General features: G+C 37.0%; 2 protein-coding genes across 5 annotated transcripts in view; both read left to right on the forward strand.

The window, feature by feature from the left end:
* Nucleotides 1–10646, forward strand: part of LOC306873429 (1-acyl-sn-glycerol-3-phosphate acyltransferase gamma-like) — a 42243-nt gene extending 31597 nt beyond the window's left edge. For 3 of the 4 annotated variants that reach the window (XM_079422701.1, XM_079422700.1, XM_079422703.1), the window contains 8 exons: nt 1083–1313; nt 2142–2311; nt 2888–3049; nt 3843–3996; nt 5887–5989; nt 6603–6678; nt 6800–6998; nt 7552–9896. In XM_079422701.1, coding sequence (XP_079278827.1) covers nt 1136–1313; nt 2142–2311; nt 2888–3049; nt 3843–3996; nt 5887–5989; nt 6603–6678; nt 6800–6998; nt 7552–7643 — 1134 coding nt within the window. In that variant the 5' untranslated portion in view covers nt 1083–1135 and the 3' untranslated portion in view covers nt 7644–9896. Of the gene's footprint in view, nt 1–1082; nt 1314–2141; nt 2312–2887; nt 3050–3842; nt 3997–5886; nt 5990–6602; nt 6679–6799; nt 6999–7551 lie in introns of all 4 variants that reach the window. The other variant, XM_079422702.1, reaches the window with a different exon arrangement.
* A 212-nt stretch (nt 10647–10858) lies between these two features.
* On the forward strand, nt 10859–14779 carry dleu7 (deleted in lymphocytic leukemia 7). The gene is made up of 2 exons (XM_079423312.1): nt 10859–11288; nt 12131–14779. The coding sequence occupies exons 1-2, from the start codon at nt 11025–11027 to the stop codon at nt 12335–12337; spliced, it is 471 nt and encodes a 156-aa protein (XP_079279438.1). The 5' UTR covers nt 10859–11024; the 3' UTR covers nt 12338–14779.
* Nucleotides 14780–26711: the final 11932 nt, after the last annotated feature.

Below are 26711 nucleotides of genomic sequence, written 5' to 3' on the forward strand. Positions count from 1 at the left end.
TTCACGGTGTGTGTGTGTGTTCACTGCTGTGTGTGTGCACTTTGGATGGGATAAATGCAGAGCACTAATTCGGAGTATGGGTTACCATACTTGGCCACATGTCACGTCACTTTCACTTATTAAACATGAACATAAGAGGGCAGCTGGTACAAATCCCATAATTGCAGTGAGTCCATAATTACGTAATGCAAATGCTACTAATAATGTCGATCAGCACTGATTTGCAGATATTCATAGAGTGAATTCAAGATTGATATTGCGCTTATGTTAATATATTTTGCATAACTGACACAATGACCAGCTGTGTTGTTTATTTTTGCTTTGTCAACTAAATAATTTGGTTGCAAAGTTTTTCTTTGAAAGTCTATAATAGCACAAACAGACAATTGGACTAACAAAACAGAAATATTTCTGTCAGTGTCCTAAATTAGCAGTTAGCAACTTCCAAATATGACTAAAAAATTACTTTTGTGTAAATAACACTAATTAGCTAACGGTTGGCTTATTTTGAATGGCTTATTTTTACTAGTTTAATAGTTGAGCATATATGTATATGTATACATATGGATGGATAGATGGATAGAGTTTCAGGTTTCATACTGTAGCTCGTAAGAGGTTTATTCTTTTGGTGATATTTTTCAGTATTTTTTAACACTAGTTTTAATGCGGTTATATGCAAAATCTTCTTGTCCAATCAAATTAGAGCACTACCATTGTATTTTTAATAGTTGTCTGATCAGTCCATGTAATTTCTGTGGGGGGAAAAAACAATTGTAAAAATGGAAAATAAATAAAATAAAATTGCTTTGTACAGAATTATTTTAATGGCTTTGCCGTACATGCATCTTAACAATGTTGTCAGTACATTAATATTGTACTCGCTCCCACTCAGTTTTATACAGTATGTAACTGGAGGTCTTTCTATCCCCCATGGGTTTTTCGGCCTTAAACAGTTTGTAGACCCCTCGTGTAATGTAAATAAACCATAATACTATTATATGCATGAGTCAGCCTGTAGGCTGCTGCTTAATTATCTGAGTACGTTTTAATTTGGTGTCTCCTCTGTCTGTTTTGTCTTTCAGCAGTGTGTGTGGGAGCGTGTGTGTGTGTGCGTGTGTGGAAGGGGCTCTCAGTCATGGGTGTGGTGTCGTGGCTGAAGAGCCTGTTCGTCCTGCAGCTCTTGATTGGCTTTGTGTTCGTGGTGAGCGGCCTCATTATCAACTTCATCCAGCTGTGTACCTGTGTGCTGTGGCCCATCAACAAACAGCTGTACCGCAAGATCAACACCAGACTCGCCTACTCGCTATGGAGCCGTGAGTCGTTTGTTTGTCCTCAGCTCACTATTAAGTTTGTGAATATGCTTTTATAGACCTGTATAGCAAGTACTTTTTGTTTACCTTGTTAATGAGAATGTTTACTTTTAAGTTAATTTATTCCAAAGCTAGGTAACTATTATTGTAATATGTATAAAGCATTTGTGAATGGATATCATTAAATGTTTTTGTTATATCACTTAAGTATTATGTAATTTATTTATTTGCCTTCATGACTTGGGCATTGCAGGTTACTGGACAAGAAGCCATAATTGTTATAATGCAAAATTTGAGAGACATGGTGTTTGTACTAAACATCACATGCACAGAATTTTGTACATTAGCAGGACTAGTCTAGCATGTTACATATGCATAATGCATACAAATTTCATACTTTTTGGTGTCAGATCAACTATGTAACACTAAATTTACATGAAAATTGCGTCTTTTTAAACTGTCCTCTCTTTCTATTGTTATTTCTATCCCTGTGCATTTATTTTAGTTTAATAGGAAAATTGTATAAAATGATTATTGCTAGAAATTAAAACCACACATTATTGTTTTAAACTTTTCTTAAGGCATACCATGTTTTCTAGAATTGTCAGCCCGTATTAAACAATTAGACACATATTTAATATGACATGCTAATTTACAGCATTCAATTCAAATTTATTTGCATTTACATTTATGTTTATTCATTTAGCAGATGTGTTAAATAAGCAGAAGCAATTGAACAATTTGCATGGTGCTTGTCATGATCTAGATCATCCTAACGCATCTGGCGTCATAATACCTGCTTGACACACGTTTCTACTGCTTTCTTAACAGAGCTGGTGATGCTGTTAGAGTGGTGGTCTGGCACAGAATGCACGCTGTACATCGATCAGGCCACGGTGGATAAGTTCGGTAAAGAGCACGTCATCATCATCCTCAACCATAACTATGAGATCGACTTCCTGTGTGGCTGGACCATGTGTGAGAGATACGGCATACTGGGGGTGAGTCCTGACAAGCAGTGAAGATACCGTAGTAAAGTGAGAAGTTGTGAAGGATGGTGCTTTGAGGTGTGACAGTTGTCCTTGTGAGCTCAATCACTCTTGACTTGAGCACATTAAAAGCATCCAAACTAAAATGGAAGCTGATAAATGTGACTAGCTTCTTTGATGTAGCTTCCTTAACATTAAATTGTGCACATGATGCAAAAGCACTCGACTCTTTGATTTGGATATTAGAAAGTGGCTAAGATACTCTTCTGAAGAACAAAAATCATGGGTGAAATCATGCTATTTAATTTTATGGAGATGTTTCCCATCAGTACTTTTCAGTAAATAAAACTTAAAAAATACTTGCAGGCACATAAGTGAATTATACTTCATCACAGTGATTTATAATTCAATTCTGGCTGAAAATCCATTCATGAAGAGCATAATTTTGTTATATACAATATCAGACATCTCTTGTGTTGGCATCTGTATTGCCCAAATAATGCTTTGTGCAGTGTTATTTATTTGAATTATATTTTTTATTTTAGTTGTAGTAAATTGATGTACTTTATTTTGATTTTTCTCATCCAGAGTTCTAAGGTTCTAGCTAAACACGAACTGCTGAAAGTTCCTCTGATCGGTTGGACGTGGTACTTCCTGGAAATTGTTTTCTGCAAGCGGAAGTGGGAGGAGGACAGAGAAACTGTCTTCAGTGGGCTGAACCGTCTCCGAGATTACCCAGAATACATGTGGGTGAGTACACTGAGTGACTGACCTGATAATCAAGCAGAGCTTTAGGAATGACTTGAGCCTTTTCTGTTTAACATGGTGATATGTACTGAGTATTTGATGAATTGTTGCTGTCAAATGTATGGCTAACCACAACCTCAAATCGACCTTGTAAATCTAAACCTATGCAAATGTTCTGTAATGGTTCAGAACTATTCAATTCGTAATAGGCAGATCTTGGTTAACCAGTAGTTCTGTCTTTTTCCTTGTTGTGTAGTTGAGATGTTTTCTATTATAGTTTTTGGTGGATTATCCTTTTTACAGTTTGAAAGTATGTAGTATTGCAGTTCCTAATAAAACTCCTCATTTACTGAATTCACAAGAAGAAAAAAAATCTCTTAAAGATTGTATAAACATTATGAATTAATAATTTGTGATCTTGTACCACTATAACCTCTAGTAACATATATTTACTGAGGCACGTGACAATCAAAGTCATGTCTTAATTCATTTTTATTTATTATTATTTTCTAATTATTTTAATGCATTGAAGCTGTAGATAAATCAAGTTTCACCTGGTGTTAATGTAGTAAAGTGTTTTGGTCATTCTTGTTTATTTATTCTATCATTGTATTATTTGGATGTGGGTCAGTGTTACTAGACAGGCACGTAGCTCCAGTGGTGAGGTCACTTGTGACGTTCTCTGATTGGAAGTTTCCGTTGGCAACAAGAGGCAGAGATTACGAAGTGATAGGATTACTGTGTTTAACACTGACCCGGGAGTTACAATCCTCTGGTGTTTGTGTGTGTTTGGCAGTTCCTGCTGTACTGTGAAGGAACGAGATTTACTGAAACGAAACATCAGATAAGCATGCAGGTGGCTGAGAGTAAGGGCCTCCCAAAACTGAAGTACCACCTGCTGCCCCGCACCAAAGGATTCACCACTACAATGCAATGCCTCAAGGGAACAGGTCAGATAAACGTTTCCACACACTCCATCACCGTAACAGAGCTGCTGTGTGTTACCCTGTTAAAACAGACAAACGTTGCTTCCTGGGTGGGTGATGGACAGGAGTCAAGAAAATACGAGTGGTCCCAGCAGAACATGTCCAAACCCATAATCTGGCCCTATTCATGATGTTTTTTTGGATTTGCACCAGCCTGGAGTCTAATAATAATGTCCAAGTGTCCACTTATCAGTGACCCTAGACAGAGTGCAGTTATTCACAACATGATGCTGCTAGCGGTTATGGTGATAACTAATGTTCACATGTTCCCAGAATACTCTTGACACGTTGCTATAAGAAAATCCCAACGCATTTACCACCTCAGTGGTCGAGAGACTCTTCCGTCTGTCACCTGCTGTCTAAATATAGGCTGTGAGTTTAGACTATATTTTAGGTATAAACTGCCATTTAGAAGTTTGGGGTCGGTAAGAATTTTTTAAATAAGTCTCTTATGACTACCAAGACTGCATTTATTTAATCAAAATGACAATAAAACAGTAATATAGTGAAATAATATTACAATTTAAAAGTTATTTTCAAAATTAATATAATATATATTATATGTTTTAAAATGCGATTTATTCTTGAGATGGCGATGCTGAATTTTCAGCATCTTTACTCCAGTCTTCAGTCACATGATCCTTTGCTGCTTAAGAAACATTTCTTAATATTATCAGTTTTAAAACCACTTATGTTGCTATGCTTTTGTGATACTTTACTTTCAAGTTCAAATGAACTGCATATTTAACGCTGCCGCCCGCACCTTTTTTTTTTTTTTGGTAAAAATAATCCGAAATCAATATTTGAGCAAAAACATAACCAGCCAGTGTTCAAAACTATCGCCTTACTTTAGCCTGATTCACAACGGTTAGCTTATAATAATGTTTTCTAATTTGGGTGGTATGTTTGTTCCACGTTTGTGTGTCTCTTTTTAGGTATATAACAATAAGATATTATCACTATGCATGTCACAATATGATGCTTATTACAATTGTTTGTGATGCATGTCTAGTGTTGTGATTGTGTTCAGTAAATAGTTTTATAGGATATCACTTGCAGATTGCTTGTTTCAGGATTGTTCTTTCCTCTAATGAGGTGACTGAAATGGACTCGTGAACTTGATTTGACTGCAGATGGGCCATCATGAATGTGTGCAGCCATGCTGCTCTGCTTTCCATCATCCAGATTTTCATGCCAATTATGCTCAATTCATACTCGATTTAGCTTCTTCCCCTCTTATCCTGACATGAATGATATCTGGTGCTCTGAATCTTTAATTACATTAGAAACATTATTTACTTTAGGAGTTTGCCCAAAAACAAATTGTCATTATTTGCTTGCTTTAATGTCATTCCAAACTTTGTTTGACTGACTTAGTTTCTTCTTTGGAACACATAATAAGACCCATTTGTCCATTCAATTATAGTGAATAGGGACTGACGTTTTCAAGCTTCAGAAAGGATGCAAAAGTGGTCCATGCAGCTCATTCACTTTATTTACAGTATTTTGAATTTATATGATGGCTTTGTGTGAGGGAAAAGACTGAAAATGAAAAAAAGGATAGTTCACCCAAAAATTTCTGTCATCATTTTCTCGCCTTCATGATGTTAAACCCGTATGACTTTTTCTTCTTTGGAACATAAATACAGATATTCTGAAGAATCTTGGTAGCTTGAGCAATTGACTTCCATTGCATAAACAAAAGCACAAGGATGAATGGCATCAGTATGAGAAAACGAAGACAGAAGTTTAATTTTTGGGTGAACTATCCATCCAAGTTCTATACACTGTATTTTTGCAAAATTCAAACATTTCATTCCGTAACATCAAAATGTTTTTGTTCTGTTTCAACAGTGAAAGCGGTGTACGATGTCACACTGAACTTCAAAGACAAGCAGAACCCGACCCTGCTGGGCATCGTTAACGGGAAGAAATACAAAGCAGACATGAGCATCAGGTGAGTCACGGTGCTGAAGTACACTATATTTTCATTCGCTTAATAGATTAGCTGCTTTACTTCCAAAATCTGAAATGAGATTTGAATTGAAGGATATATTATGATAAATGAGTGCGAGTGTCCAAGTTCTCATTCACAAGCTTTTAAGTGTTTTGTGTCTTATTGCTGACCTGAGATGTCCTTAAATATTTAGATTAAGGTTGTAACTAAGAGGATCTATACCTAGTTTAGCATCTCTTCTGCTGTGTGCTGCATGCGGTTACAGCACCCTCTATTGGAATGAAAGTGAAGTGACGGTGGCCCATACTCGGAATTTGTGCTCTGCATTTATCCAATCCAAATGAACCCACACACACACCGTGAACACACACCCGGAGAACTGCGGCGCCTGGGAAGCAGTTGGGGGTTCGGTGCCTTGCTCAAGGGTCTCACCTCAGTCGTGGTATTGAGGGTATCTCTGAGAGTGCTGGCTATTCACTCCCACCACCTACAATCCCTGCCGTACCTGAGACTCGAACCTCCGACCTTCGGGTTACAAGTCCGACTCTCTGTCTATTAGGCTCCACGTCATGTGCTCATGTGCTGCTCTGACCTCTCACTGTTGTGTCCGCAGGCGCTTCCCTGTGGAGGAGATTCCTGATGATGAGAAGGAGTGTGCTGCCTGGTTACACAAGCTCTACCAAGAGAAGGTATGAAGCTCAGGCTTTTTTTGAACTGTGTTTTTTGCAGTTTAATTGTTAAAACATGTTTGCATCTGATTCATTGTATTGATATGTGCTGCAATTCATCCCACGTCTCTTGTCTTTCAAGGATGCATTACAAGAACACTATGAGAAGGAGGGCTGTTTCCCTGGCCCCACCATCAAACCCAAACGTCGAGTTTGGACACTGCTGAACTTCCTGTTTTGGGCTACTCTCCTGCTTTCTCCGCTTATTAACTTTGCCTGGGATGTCTTTGTCAGCGGCTCTCCCCTCCTCATCATTGGCTTTATGATCTTCCTCACTGTCGGTTAGTCGTTATTTTATTCTTGTGCTCTCATAGTGGTTTGAAGTTTTTGTGGCTTATTCATAAAGACCCAATGAATTTTAGATAAGCAGGGCTATTTATCCAAATATGTTAGCGTAGAGATCTGTGTGGTGTGTACATTTTAAAATGACAAAACAGATGACACATGAAACAGATGCTGACACAGTCAAAACATGCCATTGGAGAAGCGCCAAGTGATGTTTTTAGGCAATAGTTTTAGCCCTCTGAAGACTGCTGGCTGAAACCATGATTTTCTGTTGTTGTTGCCAAAATTAACTTGCATCACTAGTTTGAAGCAATGCATAAAATAACAACAATAAAATATATTTAGTATGTGCCAAAACATGAAAGTAAACTGCATTTGTTAAGTGCATGAGGTGAACATGGAAGAACATACGATTAAAACCATAAATTCTCAGATTAGATAAATTCTGCACAAATATGTTTACATATGTCATGGCATCAGTTAATGGGTTGTATATCATTATCCCGCAACTGATGTGACTTCCTTGTCACTGTTTTTCTCTCTCTGCAGCTTCTGTAGCAGTTCGTCGGCTCATCGGTGTAACCGAAGTGAAGAAGACAGGATCCAGCTACGGCAACACAGAGGCCAAGAAGGAGAACTAAACATTTTCACCGTGTGGCCACTGTATCGCTCACCCTGCAGTCCAGCCTCAGGCACAGAGCTGCCCTGTGTGCAGTTATCCTTCTTTTTACAAAAAAAAAAAAAAGTTATTAAAAAAACGAATGAAATATTAAAATCTCAGCATTGTGAGGTATATAGGGATATAACTGTAGTTTTAACTTAATACGCTAGTCTATAAACATTACGATCATTTTTATGAACCAACTAAATGGGAAATAGAGGAGAAGAAATGCTCGTGAGCTGCGGATCGATGATGAAATGCTTGTCTTCTCCGGCGGAGAAAGATGAGATGAACTAGCGAGACCAAACACTTATACTAATCACCCTATCAGTGACTTGTCCCTCCTGTTTAGCCCCGCCCTTTAATATGATAAGACCTGTCCTTTTCCCCCAAACAAGCCCACTTCTTGTCATAGTTTCCCATTAATATTTATAATCTCCAGAAGTGCTTTGTAACACTTCCTTCACTGCATCTACAATATCGGTAGTTGTTTCTTCACAACGTTCCTCTTTGGATCTTCACCCAAAACCACACAGAGTCACTACGATCAGAATTTCACGTCACGGGCCGGCAGAGCATGCTGCGGTTGAGGAAGACAAACAGCCCAGCCGATCAGCAATGATGGTCACAACACCCCTACCCAACAAATGAACTGTTGTAGATCTTTGGTCTATTGCAGCTGTAGTGACTTTGGTGTAAACTGTGACCAACTTGATGGTAATAGATATGGACTGAGCAAGGAAAAGCATGTCTTCTGTAACTTCTGTACTCCCATTTTTGAGACATTTTCACAATGGTGTCTTAACCCACTGCTTCACCATTGTATTACTGGCTATGCTGAATAAGCGATAAATGTTTTCTACCAATGTACTCCAATTCACCTAGACCAGGGGTGTCAAACTCAGCTCCTAGAGGGCTGCAGCCCTGCAGAGTTTAGTTCCAACCCTGCTCCAACACACAAACCATGTAGTTTTCAAATAAGCCTAAATGACATTAGCTGGATCAGGTGTGTTTAATTAGGGTCCACACCCCTTACCTAGACTCTAGAGCATGTCTTTAGAGGCAGTTTTGTCCAAAAATTGAAGGCCCATGGACCATGATTCAGTTGCCCAATCTCTCTTGCCATGTGTAACTTATGAAATACAGGGGTTGAAGAGTGAGAGTAGCTGAATGACCAAGAAGAAAATGAGTTCCATCAATAAAGAAAGAGTATGAAACGTGTTTAGCGTGAACTAATGACTTGTAAATAAACTCTTGAAGTTTCTTCTTTACTCAAATCCACCTGAATTCGCAGTACCGTTATGGTTTTGCACTTCATTTAAATTTTTCACTCTCTGTTTGTCACCGTGTTCTCAATGTGCAACTTGGTACTTTTTCATAGCAAAACAGGAAACTAATCTCGCAAGCCTTAACGGAACAGACCAGTGCAGCTTTGTTTGGTGTGTGCTTGAACAGTCCAGTGTGGTTGTGATTCTCACATCTTGTGCAGGTTTGCTGACCCTCAAATCACATGTAGATCACAGATAGTGTTCGTCTGAAAGAGCTTCAGATGCAGTGAGGTGGGTTTAGAAGATCTGTTGAAGGTCTGCATGACACAAGTGTAGCAGGTGTGAGGTTTATAATTTGGGTCAAAGACCAAAGTTCATTAAACTAAAATATTACTGTAGAAGGTTTACTTTTTACTATAACCTGGTTTGAAGGAATATTGAGTTAATGTTTTTTAAGTTATTTCTGAGAGACTGAATTTATTAATTTCACAAAAAGCAGTGCAAAGTTTTTATTTTTATGAGATGATGCTGTTGAAAAAAAGAAAAAAAAAACTGTAATATATGGGTGTCGTTTCAGAGTACGCTTGCTGATCTGGGATCTGTGATTTTAGATAAGACTACTACAGACAGGGTAGGACTCTTGAGCCAAGATCAGTTCTAGTACTCTAATGCTGTTATGAGTGATACCTGATCTGAGGCCAGAATTCCCACTGCTTGTAATAAATGTTGCTACTGTATACTGAAATATAGGACTGACAAGATTGAGTTATTAGAACACAGACTAAGTGGTGGGCTTTGGAACAGATGCTAAATATTATTGAGTGTTTCTGACTTGCTTTCAAATCCCTCCTCAAAAAAAGCGGTATGTGAACGGAGGTCAAGTAGAACAAAAAATTTAGTCTGTTAAAATCACAGCTTTTTTTGTATCTTCTTTCAGATCAATTAAAGCATTCAGTGTATGATTGAAACTGGAGTTGTTTCATTTCATTCAATGAATAACCAGGTAGTCTATAGGAATGGGCTTTTTATATGTGAATATAATGAAAGATGCATTAACTGATAACACCTTGTAATGAATAGAACTGAAAAAAATGGTCCACTTATTAATAAATGGAATAGGTTGTTAGAGTATATATAAACTAACAATCAAATGTTTTGAATTTACTTCTTATGAAATCTGTGGGCTTATGCTTAAATGCTTATTTAAATTTTTGATGACTTCTGAAATGTGTGTGTGTGTGTGTGTGTGTTCCTTGTAAACCCTACATTGTGGGGACATTTTTGGTCTCCATGAGGAAGCAAGCTTGTAAATCATACAGAATGAAATTTTTGGAAAATCTAAAAATGCAGAAAGTTTCCTGTAAAGAGTAGGGTTGGTGTAGTAGGGCCATAAAACTTTGTACAGTATAAAACCCATTACACCTATGGAATGTCCCCATAAAACATGGAAATCCAATGTGTGTGTGTGAGAGAGAGAGAACTTTTGACACTTTCCATCAAAGAAATGCCGTCAGGTACTTTCATTTCTGTTAAAATCTCAGATTTGAGTATTTGTGTTTCGAAATGCCTGTTATGACAGTGTCAGTTGTGACCTCTTTTCGGGAATCATGCAAACAATGTGACATATTGGTTACATGAGATCATCTGTTTTTGTTCTTTTTTTTTTTTTCATTGTTATTTTGTTTTTGCAGAATAGCAAAAATTAAAATAGCAGTAACAAGTGCCATGTCATCATTAATACATTCACCAAATGTGCTGTTGGGAAGAAAGAAAGTACTCTTAAACCAGCTTGATTTGGCTGGGATAGGGTAAATGATAAATTAGGGGTTTAAAATGCTAACTGTTTCGGGTTTTTCTGAGTATCTCGATAGAGGGCAGGACTATCAGGTCACATTTGCATGTGTAAGCAAGCGCTCATCCACTCCAAACACAAACAATGAGGAAGTCGTTGGAGAAACAGTATGCCACAGCAAAAACATTTAAAACCGGTCATTTGTCACGCTGTTTCGACCATAGCCTCGTCTCTCTCTCTCTCTCTCTCTCTCTCTCTCTCAACAGTGACTCTGCTCTAGGCTGCCGATCAGGTGGCAGTCATGGGGCTCTGCTCTTTAACACATCATATCGAAGCCTTAAACATCCTAAATGAGCTGCGAGCTCATGCGACGACCAGCAATAGAGATGGCGAGGGTCAGCGTCCAGGTGCTTTGATGAAGGAGCCCCGCAGACTGAAGACTATCGCGGAGAGAGCGAGAGAGAGCTGCCTCGCGAGACTGCTCGAGATACTCACGCGACTCATTTCTATAGAGGAAGATGTTATTAAAAACGTCTCGTGCGGAAAGAGTTTGCTCAAGCATAAGGTAAGATGCTTTTTTGATATGAGTCTAGGCTGTAAAGTTTGTGCTGTAACGACTCAAATTGTCATGCCAGTTACCCTAATACCAATTATGTTGGGGTTGTATTTGATAAAATAGCATTTTAGTATAACAATAAAAGCTATGTAAACTATCGAATAACGCATAATGTGAAATGATTTTAGCTTCAAAGTAGCCAGTCTTTTGTCTAGATTCCTGCTGTGCAGGTGCATCATGGGATGCTTTGTAAACAAGAGTTCCCATGTGTGCTGTCTGCTTACTAACCAGTTTGATTCAGACATTTATATCTATAGCAATATAGCCATACACACACAAAAAAATAGGCTACTAATATGTGTGACCCTGGACCGTAAACCATGAATAAGCTTTCCACAGATGTATGGTTTGTTTGGATAGGATAGTATTTGGTTGAGATGCAACTATTTGAAAATCTGGAATCTGAGGTTGCAAAAAAATCTAAATATGGAGAAAATCACCTTTAAAGATGTCTAAATGAAGCAATGAATATTATGAAGTTTTGGTGTATTTACAGAAGGAAGTTGACAAAATATCTTCATGGAACATGATCTTTACTTAATATCCTAATGATTTTTGGCATAAAAGAAAAAGCGGTTATTTTGATCCATACAATGTGTTGTTGGCTATTAATACAAATATACCTGTGCTACTTATGACTGGTTTTGTGGTCCAGGGTCACATATTAAAATGATAAATATTTAGTCAACATTTGACCAGTGCTGCATGCTAAACTCACCTGCCCTCGTTTGCTTGTGATTTATATTTATAAGCTCTTTTTTAATGATTCGTATTTGTGTCCTCTCTTTCAGGACAGTGTTGACTTGAAGAACATATGCTTGAGAATGGCTGTTGCAGAAGGCGGTTCTCGCTCGGACAGAGACTTGAGGGAACTTCGGGACTGTCTTCGACTTATTGTGGGTAACCTACTCGCATATGTGCGAGAGGAAAACAACCTCTCATCCACCGAGACCATTCACAGACTGAGGGAGCTTTGTAACTCCTTCCCAGAAATATGAAGATCAGTATCACTTTGTGTATTCTAAGGAACTACCTCAGGAGCAGAAATGAATTAAAACACTACCTTTTTTTTCTCAGGAAATAAGCAAGCCGTGAGCTATCTGTGAATCATCTGTAATGTTTGATTAGTATGACGATGCTTCAGATTCTGATTGAAGGTGTTGATCTTCACAAGAAGTGTTTTGCCATGAAAGCTACCTATAGAGTTGACTTCATATTTATTGTTTTGCCTGAGTCAGTACTCAAGCCTAAGTACAAAATTTTCTCGACACATACCAGTATCATGCATCTGTGCTCAGCTGACTGTACGGGTAAAACAAGTCTAACAGCTGATGCTTCTGAATTCACTCTCAGCTCAGCAGGTGAGATGGCCGTCACACCTCAGGATGGGCTGGTGTGGCCGCCTTTGTCATCTGCTATAAAAGAAAGAGTTAAGGAGTGAATTGGGTGGGGGAGGGTGTGTGAAAATATGCATTTGTTTATGTGTATTCCAAAGTTATGACATCACAGTGTAACTATGTTCCAAATGGAATCATTTTCAGTGTTACAACAAACACAATCATCCCTGAATAACTGGTTATGAATTTAAGGTATGGCTCTTTTATTGCTGGTTTGAGCATTCTGAAATGAATATACACTTTTGCTGTGTTTGTGAATGATGCTGTAGCATTTGTGGAATCCTCTCTTGTCACTAGATGGTGCACAAAACCAGCGTTTTACGAATATAAACGTCTTGTGCTCCACTCTCTGAAGAAAAAGAGTTTTTGGGGTCTAATGTGAAAGAAGAACTGTGATGCTTTGGCTCAAAAACTACTGGAGAATTATCTCGCATGTATATATGTAAACACATTAAAATAACAAAATAGCATGTTAAGTGGTGTTTATTTTAAAGACAGAGAAAAAGCTAAATGTTTCACAAAAAGAAAGCTGTTAGGTTTTAAATGATGAAATATTTTTTGTGACGCTTTGTGGTCTAGAACAGTTTACGACTGTTAAAAATTACTCAAATTATAAGCAAACAATTATGAACAATCTTGTATCACTCGTATTATTTTGTGAAGTAATGTACATTTAGATAGGACAAGCTGGTAAACCTGTTAAAAAACATAGGACAGGATAACTTATTTTAAGTATGTGAAGTACTTTAAAGCATTTCAGTTCATTATTAATATATTTAAAAATCCTAAAACGCATAGAATCAGGATGTAGTCTGTGATTATATTTCCGTAGTGACTATTGTTTTATTTGAAGAAGATACAATTCTCATAAAAAAGTCATAACGGATAGCATAAAGTTTTATTAATGAGCAGAAATACAAGCGATATATTGGATTATATAAAAAGGGAGGAATTAATTCAAAAAGTTTGAGAAACTCGTTTAGGATGAATAAAGACATTCTGAGACTGCCATATCAAGTCTGATCAGTAGAGGATGCCATGCACACATTTTATTTGCTCGTGAATTAACTGAATACAACTGACACAAAATCACTGGAATTGGGGAATCCATTAGATGACATCACCTGATTCATATATTAAATTGACTGAATATGTGTGAAGCTGTGAAGGTCACTTAACTTCAGTAATAACACGAGTAAAGGTTTTCCAAATTTGCCATCCAACAGAGGAAGTGTTGATGACCACTTAAAACTGAATTAAAAACAGCTGAGTCAGTTAAAACTTCAAACTTCTCATTTTACCTTGGCGGAAAATAAATTCTCAAGTGGCTAACCATTTGAACAGTGTTTGTAAATAAACAGCTTTTACTAAATAAAGATACTACTGCAAACTAGTTACTTGTCAAAAGTATTTAATTTCTTTTAACAGTATTTCCCCCCTGGAATTATCTTGTAAGTGCACCGTCATTCTTTTTTGAGGCCCTTCACAAACACATCCTGTGTTTCACATTTTGTGTCCTAAGGCTGGTCCTTTATGACTTTGTTGTTTGCTGTTGTTTAGTATCTACTTCCACAAGACTGACTGAACTCAGCGACCCCAGGCTCGTGGAGGTCTGGGTTGAACCACTGTGGGCTCCTAACAGGCCAATGAGAAGCCAGCGCTGCGGCTGCAGACAGTCTCTAGCAGGATGGATGGCTGGGGTATTATGTCACTTCCTGGGACATGGCGAGAGCAGACCCAGACAGATGAGTAAAAGGATGAGTGTTGTGTGAGAAGAAGACCAGAGGAAAAGGCCAGGCATTGTTGGGGGTCCGTATCTGCCTGTCTTTGTCTCTCTTTCGCCCACTGTTTTTTTTTTTTAGAAGTTGTCAACATTTAATTGTTATGTCTTAAGTTTATCTCTCCTGACTTGTGCTTGATTGTCTTACTTTTGGACTTTTCCACAACATCCAAAGACTGCATCCACTTTTTTCACCCGTTTACCTCTTTTATGTTTTTTTTCTTTCTTTCAAATCTGCCTGATTAGGAGTTTACATGTTTTTCTTATATATATGTGTGTGTGTGTAACTAGGTCTAGTTGTCAGACTTTTTAATCTTGTGAATATTTCTCAGAGTGGGTTTATTAAAACAAAAATTAATTTCTGTAGGCATGTATATTATATTGCATGTTATAGTTTTTGTTTTAGTTTTTTTTTTCCAAAAAGAAAAAATATAAACAATTTATGATACATTAACAATGTAAAAATCTAATGATGCAAAATATTAAAATAGCTTACAGACCTCAAACTTTTGGACATGGTATAAACTGTTCATCAGTAGTCCTGGCTACCAGACTTAAAAATCTATTGAACATTTCACTACACAAGTTTTCTATTTCAAATCAACGTGTTGTTTTAAACTTTCTATTCCTCAAAAATGTATTATTGTTTCCAAAAATGTATTAAGTAGCACAACTTTTTTCAACATGATAATAATAAATACTAATTGAGCATCAAATCATGATTTCTGAAGGATCATGTGACACCGAAGACTGGAGTAATAATGCTGAAAATTCAGCCAGAAATATATTCAAATGGAAACAGTCAAATTGTAATAATATTTCAGAATATAACTGTTTACTGTATTTTTGATCAGATAAATGCAGCCTTGCTGAGGATAATGTCTTTCCAAAACATTTGCACATCTTACAGGCCCCAAACATTTGGAAGGTAGTATATAAACAATATATGGCTTTTCAAAACAGTGTCTTTTCAATTTATGAACCATCAGCAATGAAAAAATGTCTTACAAAATATTGCATTATTACTGAAATTACTACACTTTAAATTTTTCAAATATACCAATTTTAACTTTTGTTTAAAATCTACTTCGTTATACGTTTATATTCACTAGCAGCTACACTACACTTTTCTCAGGTATCTTTTCAAAAGGTGGTTTTGTACCTTATTTAGGGGTTGTATATTAGTACCTAAATGTTCCAACTTTGTGCTTTTTGTACCTGCCCCAGCAGCTTTTGTAACTTTTTTTTTTTTTTTGAGAGTGTATAACAAATACATGAAAGTGGAATTTTAATTAACAAATTTTTCATCGTTTATAAATTATCCAAATTTAGGACATACACTGTAAAAAAAAAAAAAAAGCCAACTTAAAATTTTAAGGCAACCAGCTTCAGCAGATTTTTTAGTTTTCTCAACTCAACAAAAATTTGAGAATCTCCTACAAAAATAAGTTGAGAACTCAAAAATCTGCTGAAGCTGGTTGCCTTAATTTTAAGTTGGCTCAACTTTTTTTTTTTCTTTTTTTTTTTTAACAGTGTAGGTGTTTAAAACTAGCATACAAAACCATTGGAATAGAATTTATGGTTTTATCTGTGAATTAAATCCTTACAATTAGCAGCCATTGTGACATTTCCATTTGTGAAACTTGCCCCGCTCTAATGTATCATCTTAAATTCTTTATCTACATCCACTTTCCCCTCTGTTTTCTCATGGACTGTCATACAGCAGACATGATGTGTATATTCCTGTGTGGTCATGTCATTCTCTCATCTTTTTCTTTCTATTCATCTCTCAGCTCTTTCTTTTTTCCTCTGATGCAGAGCCAGATGAGGACTCTGGGGTGGTTGTGAGAGTGGGGGACTGACTGGAAGTGTGTGTGTGAGTGAGTGAAATCTCACCCTGCGAGTGGGTGGTGGATGATGACCCCTTACTCTCCACCACTGTGTGTGTGTGTGTGGGGGGGGGTGGCCCTGGCCCCTAGACGTCTATCTCCAGAGCTCAATCTCATGTTGAATAGAACCTCCTCTGTGTTTCACTACGGGGCTTTCCCGCACACTTCACTCTCAATGTATGATTCATTATCCAATCAGAGGGAGGGTGACGCATCCGTGAGTGATCTTATCGAACCCGGGTGCCCACGTTCAGCCTTCCAGATGCTCCCTCTACTAAAGAAACAGAATTAATAGAGTTACTTTTATTTCTGAGATTCTTAAAATAGGCTGTGAAGGGTGTGGTGGGACCTCACGATCACGGCCTGTAGTTGAAATGAACTGGGATTGAATGAAGTCACGAGAATCTTCGTGACTGGTGTGTTTGGTGGTTTTGAGATGTGCAATGTTTTTGCAGTGTATTTGATTTATTACTTTTGAGAAAGTAATGTCTCTCTTGTAGGCTACTTAACTAACTTTGAATCAACAATCTTATAGATATTTATTGTACTTAATTACTCCTCGGGTGATGTAAATACACTTTAATTTTAGATTCCTCCTGTTGATATTAATAATTTATCATCTGTTAATAATTGTACAGTGTATTTTACTTAAAACAGACCCTGCTTGATGTTTTCATAGAAGCAGAATAGGAGCGTTTAGGAGAGCCTAATGTTCAACTTTGTGAGTTTTGCATTCTTGTTCAGCAAAACGGCACATCACAGGTACAGTTGATTCCTCTTGCCTTTCCAAAGTAATTTTTTAGCTGTGTGTCACAGTAAGTATCACATAAAATCATGTTTACGAAACAGATGCCATAAGTTTGATCCCCTCAAGCAATTCTATTAACACAATTACCATCAGTCTCACTGCACCATTAAGAATAATGGTTCTTCTGTGGTTCTTTGTAGTCATGTCAGCAAAGAACCTTCTTTCCACCAACAATAATTTTTCTGTAAAGTACACTTCGGCCTCCAATTTGACATCCAATCCAATTCCATATATCCAAAATATATATATGTATATACAGTCGTGGTCAGAATTATTGGCACCCTTTGATCTTTTATTTAAAAGAAAAATCACAAAAATCTAACTTTTCATTGAACTAAAACAATTTAAAATGGGGAAAAATCTCATTATGAAATAAATGTTTTTCTCTAATACATGTTGGACACAATTATTGGCACCCCTAGAAATTCTTATGTGTAAAATATCTCTGAAGTATATTCCCATTCTTTTGTACAATTTTGAGCACTCCAGGGTGATTATGAACATGAAATTATCCAACCATGGCTTCCTGTTTCACAGAAATATAAATAGGAGGGAAAACAAAGTCCAAATTCCCTTAATTATCCATCAAAATGAGAAAAACCAAAGAATATATTTCTGATGTGCTGCAAAAGATAATTGAGCTTCACAAATTAGTGAAGTGGCATTAAGAAAAGAGCTAGAAAAGTGAAAATTCCCATTTCCACCATCAGGGCAATAATTAAGAATTTCCAATCAACATAAAATGTTACAAATCTGCCTGGAAGAGGACGTGTGTCTATATCGTCCTAATGCACGGTGAGGAGGAGAGTTTGAGTGGCTAAAGACTCTCCAAGGCCCACAGCTGGAGAATTGTAGAGAAAGGTTGAGTTTCGGGGTCAGAAAACCTTAAAAAAGATATTGTCAAACAGCACCTACATCACCACATGTTGTTAGGGAGGGTTTGAAGAAAAATTCTCCTAGCTCATCCAAAAACAATCTCCAGCATATTCGGTTATCAGACACGACTGGAACTTCAAATGGGACTGGCTTCTATGGTCAGATGAAACTTTTTTTTAAAAAATAGCTTTTTAGCAGCAAACACTCAAAATGGGATAAAAAAAGTAATAAATTGAATATATAAATTCATAATTTCTTTGTCAGTGGGCAAATGTACAAAATCAGCAGGGGATCAAATAATGTTTTTTCCCCACTGTATAATTCTCACCATCAAAAAAATATTTGATCCCCTGCTGATTTTGTACGTTTGCCTACTGAAAAAGAAATGATCAGTCTACAATTTTAATGGTAGGTTTATTTTAGCAGTGAGAGACAGAATAACAACAACAAAAAATCCAGAAAAACACATTTCAAAAAAGTTATAAATTGATTTGCATTTTAATAAGTCAAATAAGTATTTGAACCCTTCTCAAAACATGACTTAGTACTTGGTGGCAAAACCCTTCTTGGCAATGACAGAGATAAGACGTTTAAGAGGGATTTTGTCCCACTCCTCTTTGCAGATCCTCTCCAAGTCATTAAGGTTTCGAGGCTGACGTTTGGCAATTCGAACCTTCAGCTCCCTCCCCAGATTTTCTATGGGATTAAGGTCTGGTTAGGCCACTCCAGGACATTAATGTGCTTTTTCTTGAGCCACTCCTTTGTTGCCTTGGCCGTGTGTTTTGGGTCATTGTGTAGGTCTACAATCTTGTCCCTGACATCCTTGGACAGCTCTTTGGTCTTAGCCATGGTGGAGAGTTTGGAATCTGATTGATTGATTGCTTCTGTGGACAGATGTCTTATATACAGATAACAAACTGAGATTAGGAGCAGTCCCTTTAAGAGAGTTCTCCTAATCTCAGCTCCTTGCCTGGCATAAAAGACACCTGGGAGCCAGAAATCTTGCTGATTGATAGGGGATCAAATACTTATTTGACTCATTAAATGCAAATCAATTTATAACTTTTTTGAAATGCGTTTTTCTGGATTTTTTTCTCTCACTGTTCAAATAAACCTACCATTAAAATTATAGACTGATAATTTCTTTGTCAGTGGGCAAACGTACAAAATCAGCCGGGGATCAAATAATTTTTTCCCCCACTGTATAAAAGGTCTTTGTGTACGTTAAAAAGGTTCTGTTTTGAAACATTTTTTTGTCTGAAAGTTGTGTGATAGTAACGTTCCCATTACTACGGCTCATTTCCCATCAGAATGGCCTCTGACTCTTTTGTGAGTAAGTCAGTCATTATGAGAAAACAGGAAACTGATGGCCACTATTGTGCTTGTACTCACAGAGGGTCATCACAACACTTCTTTAAATATTTTAATGAGGGATTTGTGGCTACAGTACTTTTTTGTTGTTGTTTTAAGGAACAATTAAAAATGACTTCTCAGCCGTCATAAAATATAGAGAACTCCTGGTTTTGAATATGAGCCAGTTTTTGAAATTTAAACTGAATTTAATTTTGGGGTTAATAGCTTTTTGAACGGATATTCTGAACTCTGATCTCTTTTTTACAATTGGAATTAGGATGAAATCGGGTCTAAACTGCTTTCAGAGTTATTTGCCCCTGACTTGACTCCATCTGTGCAGGGTCACACATTAACAACAGTTTTTCTTGTGTGTGTGTGATTGGTTTCATATTTGCATTATAAAAGCAGTGCAAAAAGACTTGACACATAGTCATAGTCGCACAATTGAGATTCATTATAAGCGTGAGTCAAGCGTAGGGAAGAACCCATTTCTCTGCTTGACAATATGATGTAATGCAGTGCTGAGGTCATTCTGTGGTTGCCATGGCATCACCTTGGGAATGTGGATTTGAGGTAACAAATCAAGCTTTCAATCAGTACCTCATAAGTCAATTAACCTTCACCGAATCTCTTTATTTCTTATTGTTCACGTGTCTTGCATTAAATTGAGCCTTCAGAACTGGTTTCATCGTCAATAAACCTCATTCTTTTTACAAGATGTATCACTGTCTGACTAATCTGTCCACAATCCAGAGGCTGTGACTGTAAACTCTTGTTTTGAACCACAGACTAAATTTGAGCTCAGCACCTGTGAAGGGTTTGAAAAGTTTCCAGGGATCTAATTCAAGAAGAAGAAAAAAGGTTCAGATGATTTTGCATGGGTTTTGTTTGTAGCATGGCTTTCACTCTTAAAAATTAAGGAAGAGCCATTTAAAAATGAATAGAATAACCATTATTGGTTCCCCAAAGAACCATTCAGAGATCAGTTCTTAAAAAAACCTTTCTATAGTGCGAAGAACATTTTAAAAATGAATAGAACCCTTTTCCACTATAAAGAACCTTTTGTGGAATGGAAAGGTTCCGTGAATGTTAAAGGTTTTTAAGCAACATTAGATGCCATTACACTCTCAGAAAAAAAGATACAAAAGCTGTCATTGGCACACCTTGAAAGTACATATTAGTACCTAAATTGTACAATATAGTACCTTTTGAAAAGTTTCCGGCCCAGTGACAACTTTTGTACAGAGAGAGTAAGGAACAATCTTCGTTGGCAGTCATTGTCTAAATACAAGTAATGCAAGGCGTGTTGGAATACCAATCTTACAAATGTAAAGTTTATCATATGCCATTCAAAGTTCTGCATTTACAACCATGACTTATTTTTCCACCTCTCTCAACCATTGCTGTGTAAAGAAAGCAAATCAAGTTACAGCAATCCTCTTTTTGGATTATTTTCTTTGGGTTTGGGCGCTATAACTCAAATCACTCCCTGCCTGTCTCTCTCGCACACACACCACACACCCGCAGGCTCAACAAATGTTCGAAGATAATTTATCTCACAGTTTATATTGCGGACACCAGCATTCAGGTGACTGCTCTCAAATTAAGCCTTCATGTCAGAAATCGTCCCAGATTGGATTCTAACACACTCCATGTATGTGCAGTGCTGTGTTCACTTAAGCTCATGCAAGAGCATTTAACTGAAGGCTTATGAACACTCAATATTGCCCCTTGCCCCTCTTTCTGACACAACTAGACCGGCTGAAGGTGTCTCCTGGGAGACATTAGTCAGTGAAAAAGCAAATACTCCATTTTGAATCCATGTTTTCAATTTGGAGGCACATGGTTTGAATTAGGGTCATGCTTACTGAGGTGGGTGAGTGGGAGGGTTAGCCTCAGGACAGAGGTGAGTGAGAGCTTCCTTTACACCCACAAAAAACACACCCACATTTACACTTTAACAGTCAGCTTTGTTTCAATTTTTAGGGACTTTTGAATTCAAGACAGTTATGGTTATTCATTAGTTTGTAATTTAATTGTGCAGCTAACACATTCAAGTAGTAGGCCTACTTCACCCAAAAATGAAAAATCAGTCAGTTCCAACCCTGTATGACTTTTTTTTTTTCTTCTTCAGAACAAAGACAGTTACTTTAAAAGACACTGAACCCCATGAAGTTTAGAATGACATGAGGGCGAAAGAATGATGACCGAATTTTAAAATGTGTAAATTATTTTATATTTAAAATGTAATTATATAGACTAGCCTATATTTAGCAAGGATTAGAAATGTGCATGCATGAATATTTGAAAACAATCAAAATTTAGGATTATTGTCCATGTAAATTGCACTTAAAAGAATTAAATAATAGTTATTTGTTATCTTAATCTCAATTTATAAGGTAGCTACAATAATATATAATGTGTTACATGCAATAAATAGGCTACAATATTGTAGAATATACATAACTACAGGGGTGTAAAATGGTAGGCCAGTTGAAGAGAACGATTGTAACAACAGACTGAAAGAAAAAATGGAATCTAGTGGTGTTAACTTTATAGGTAATACATTTTATGTACACCATGCTTCCAAAATTCAAAATTACACTTTGCATTCAATAGAATAAAAATTATAAACAATAATTTCCAGTGCGTAATGCTATATTATTCAAAAGTTATATAATGCTATAATGGATGCTAAACTCCAGCCTAGTTTATAATAGCATAAACCTATTCTGTTTTTTCCATTAAGATTTTCATTGCTTTCTCTCATTGGCAAAGCAACCGCTTTTGGCATCTAAATTAAATTTTCAGTTCTAATTGAGGGATTATGGTTTTTTTTTTTTTTCACCCTAGTGCTCCTCGTTTGGAAAAGTTTTCTGATTGTGAAAATAGGCACGAGGGCTAGTCTGGAATTCTTGGATTACATCATCCTCTATGATGTCATCATCACTGGGTGACTTTGGCGCGTCCCCGAACCGAACGGGTGAAGTCAGGCAGAAGTTTTGCTCTTGCTGCCCTGCAAATCATTTAAAACGGAGCCGCAGGGTCACTGTATCCGTACGGACAACTGTTAACCCCCCATCCACTCTCCTTTCCTTTCATTACTTGTCTCTTCAAGGGGACAGTCGAGAGAAGGTGACGTCTTCGTTTAAAAAATGGCACAAAAAAAGGGGGGTAATGGAAGCCTGTGTTTTTCTCTTGGGGGACATCATAATGATTTGATTTACTGGCGGTCATTTGATCAACAGCGTGCGCTCCACTCCCTAAACACACACTCCTCCTAGAGAAACTATCAGCGGCAGACGCGCGCAAGAAGAAGGTGCAGGCTGCCGGACATCTCGGGGCTGGAATCACATTTATTCTCATTAGACTGAGATAGTGTCAGCTGGAGGCAGGGGAGGCACGAGCCAGGGTAATAAAAACTACCTCACTACCTTTTCCTGCCATTACCTCATACAGATCACATCACACCCAGTCAGCCCTTCTCCAGTCAACGCCGAAGCTGCACGCTGCCGTATGTTTGTGCATCGCTTTTTTGCCGGTCAGTTTTACCGACAACTTGTCAAACTACTCTCGCAAACAGGGAAGGGAATGGCCCGTCGTCAACCTTCAACATAAAGTTTTCAACAGGTTTGTGATTGTGAGTAATTTGCATATGTCAAGTCGATATGCAAGTGTTTACTTGTCTTAACTGAAGCAGCCAAAGTACACCTTTTGTATTTGTATGTAATTGATGGCTAATTCGTATGCATTTGTCCTTTTTTATTTGCACATTTTCGTACAATCTGCTTGGGTCCCATTGATGGTTAGGCTTAATGGTGGGGTAGGAGGGGACTTTTTATGCATGCTTTTTTCTAAAAATCGTGTTTGGGCACGATTCACATGATATGAAATCGCGACATAAAATAGTTAGTCTACTTTTCTTATGAAACTGGTCTTAAAATGTTATAAGGGGGAGGGGCTTTCACATTCTAGAGTATTTGATTGGACAAAGATGAGTGTAGTGCAGGATGAGTCATCATTATTTTGGTCAGTTTTCCTTGTTTTAAATGCATGTATCAAAGAGTGAATTTTGTTACGTTTAAGGAATACACTAGAAAATTAAATGGCCTAACTAAAACATGGACTAAAAGACCAAAATTTCTATAGTCTTTTTTTTTTTTTTTTTTTTTTTTATAAATGTGCCATAAAAAATGGTGACACATGGGGTTGAGACCTCAAGTTTGAGAAGCTCTGTTCTATCAGTCATCAGGTCATCTTTTTTACCACTTATCCTCTTATTTCCCAATTACACATCAGTTTCAATCCATGGATGTCCAGAAAGCTTCTATTTCAGTTTTGTCAACCTCACTTAATGGTAGTTAACTGTGCATAGGCTTTCCTTTGGCCAGCCAAAAATACCCCCACCCTCGCTCATTTGTCATTCACAGTAAATATTTTGTCAGGATGCTTTTTACAGATGGCTGTTTGTTTTACAGCGACAGCGGAGGTCAATAGAGATGGCTCCACGAGATGAACTGGCTCGCTCCCTCGAGACGTGCGTTCTCCGTGAGGCCCAGTGATAGATGAAGTGTGTGAGGGATCGGTTCGGGCCCGTGTTCAATCAAACTTCATGGCTTACGTTACAGTGGATGAGGCATGGGCACTTCATACGACCTGTTTTATGTTCTGTAGGCCCTGGAGCGTGGCATTGTTTGCACTGGTGAGTGTTTAGTGGCTATTAAAATGAAGATTGTTTTTCATTTTGCATGTTGTAAGTTTAGATGGAAATGAATGACAGATCTGTTGTTTTTCCACAAAACCCTCCCATATCCATTTAGACTCTGTTTATGTTTGTACACAAATTAAGAGCTGGCATAAGTATTTCAACTTTAACAGAAATTTAAAGGAACAGTTCAACAAAAAGGAAAATTAGCTGAAGATTTATTCGCTCTTAGGCTATCCAAGATGTAAATATGTTTGTTTCTTCATCAGAACAGATTTGGAGAAATTTAGCATTACATTACATCACTTGCTCACCAATGGATCCTCTGCAGTGAGTGGGTCTCAGAATGAGAATCCAAACCGCTGATAAAAACATTACAATAACCCACATGACTCCAGTCCATAAATGAACGTCTTGTGAAGTGAAAAGCTGTGTGTTTGTAAGAAAACAAATCCATCAAGACATTTTTGACTTCAAACCAATGCTTCTGGCTGAAATACAAGTCCTCTATCCATGTTATTGATTTCTCCAGAGAAGCCATCTCATTTCAATCAGGAGAGAAATAAAGCGACCGTTGCTAGTAAATTTCACAATTAATTACAAGAAACACATTGAATTAAATGTGAATTTTTTTTTTTTAATGTAAGACTAAAGTATTTTCTTATAAAACATACTCCAAAAAAGTTTTAATTACAACTTCAAAAAAAAAAATGTTTTAAACTAAAATCATAAAGGTTCAGAAAAACATGAGGGTAAGTGATAAAAGACTTTTCATTTTTTTGGTGAGCTATTAATTTAATATTTCTATCATAATAGTTTTCAATGATATTTGGACTTGTATACAACCAGCTTAAATCAACAGTATAGTAAAAAGACAACAAACACTCCCTGTATAAATGGCATAAATCAAATGAAGCAGTGAAGGTAATAAAATAAAAATGTATCTTTTCATCAGAACATTATTTTGCTTACTGATTTGATTTGTCTAGTAACCTTTCTTTCAGTCTTGCGCTCTTTTTTTTGCACGCACACACATGCCAAACACACAAAACCATTGAGGTGTTTCTTGGGCTCAAGCCACATGCAGTGATGTCACTGTGCTTATTCTGAGTCTTTTGCTCTAATGTATGCTGACTTAAGCAGCCAAGAACACACTTACACACACAACCACATACACACATCACATAACTTTAAATACATACTGTATCTTATAAATCTTAGCGTTATGGCCTGCAGATTAGTGGAAAGGATGCATTCTGATATTATTTTTGAGAAGATTAGTATTTTCAAGCTGTATGCCATTGCACTAGATTGCATCTTGCTTTTATGCAAGGACAGTAAGGATAATTGCAACACATTTAGACTTTTCTTCAAACATTTGGGCTTGAGACAAATAAATGTATTACTTAATGAAGTCAGATAAAATTGTACTAGAAGTAGACAAAAGCAAATGCTGATTTCATTACACTATATTTTAACTGTAACTGAAATAACTGTAATGTAAAATATATTTAATTTCTACTTAGAGGAGACTTACATTTATATATGATTTTTTTTTTGTTGTAATATTGCTAACCAAATCATGCAGTAAATTGTAAAAAAAAAAAAAAAAATTGTCCATAAAACTAAAAGTCGCATTAGATATTTTTAGTTGACTTGCTCAAATAATTGTAAAATAATCCACATTACTGCAACTTTTAGTAATTCTGAAAGGAGGAATTATGCATGGATATACCAATATATTTTAGTGAGTTTGTTGTGCTTTAAAATTTTACAATTTCTTGTTACAATTATTCTGCTCTCCCCTACAATTCAATTTTGATGTATAGTAAAGTCTTACACAAGGGCATTACCGTGGATCGTCCTTCCTGGGGGTCTGAACCTACAATCTTTCATTTACCACCCCAGATCTATTACACCACCCCCACAGTATTACTTTCTACAGTCTTGCATATTTAATGCACACTTATGCTCTTACCAAATCAAGTGGCATTTGTTTCATAGGTGCATGTATTGTGCTTGCTTCCCAGACACTGAAGTTAATTCCTGGTTTAGACTAACCAAAGTGTTTAAAGCACATTAGCGGTGGAGAATTTTAGACCAGAGAATCACGTAATGACCAAAGTAGAAAATTATTCCTGGGAGGGTTTCTGTGTTTACCATTTCTTTACTTAGACAAAACACATACTGTTTAATTTAAAGGGATAGTTCATCCAAGAAATAAAAATTGTTATCATTGACCACCCTTTTGTTGTTTCAAATGTATTTGACTTTCTTTCTTGTGTGGAACACAAAAGGAGATGTTTACCACAATGTATAAGCTGCACTTTATCACACAATGCAATAATAATTACTAGAATCATTTAAAGGTGACAAATACGGGAAAAGTCAGATTTTCATGATTTAAGTGCTATAATCAGCCACCCAGATTGTGCCCCCCCCCCCCCCCCCCATGATGTAGATGGGGGATCTTATTATATTATTACTGCCCCTTAATCTGCAAGTTTCCACCCACAGTGCCGCAATTGTGTTTTCACAAGTGACAACGGTGTACGAGTTCTAGC

Source organism: Barbus barbus, assembly GCF_936440315.1.
Source record: "Barbus barbus genome assembly, chromosome: 8".
In the NCBI taxonomy this organism is placed as follows: domain Eukaryota; kingdom Metazoa; phylum Chordata; class Actinopteri; order Cypriniformes; family Cyprinidae; genus Barbus; species Barbus barbus.

Bases quoted from the DNA above. Each gene is read 5' to 3' on its own strand.
- dleu7 (XM_079423312.1), top strand. From the start codon at position 11,025: ATGGGGCTCTGCTCTTTAACACATCATATCGAAGCCTTAAACATCCTA. The intron at 11,289-12,130 runs GTAAGATGCTTT...CCTCTCTTTCAG, and splicing joins AGAGTTTGCTCAAGCATAAG to GACAGTGTTGACTTGAAGAA.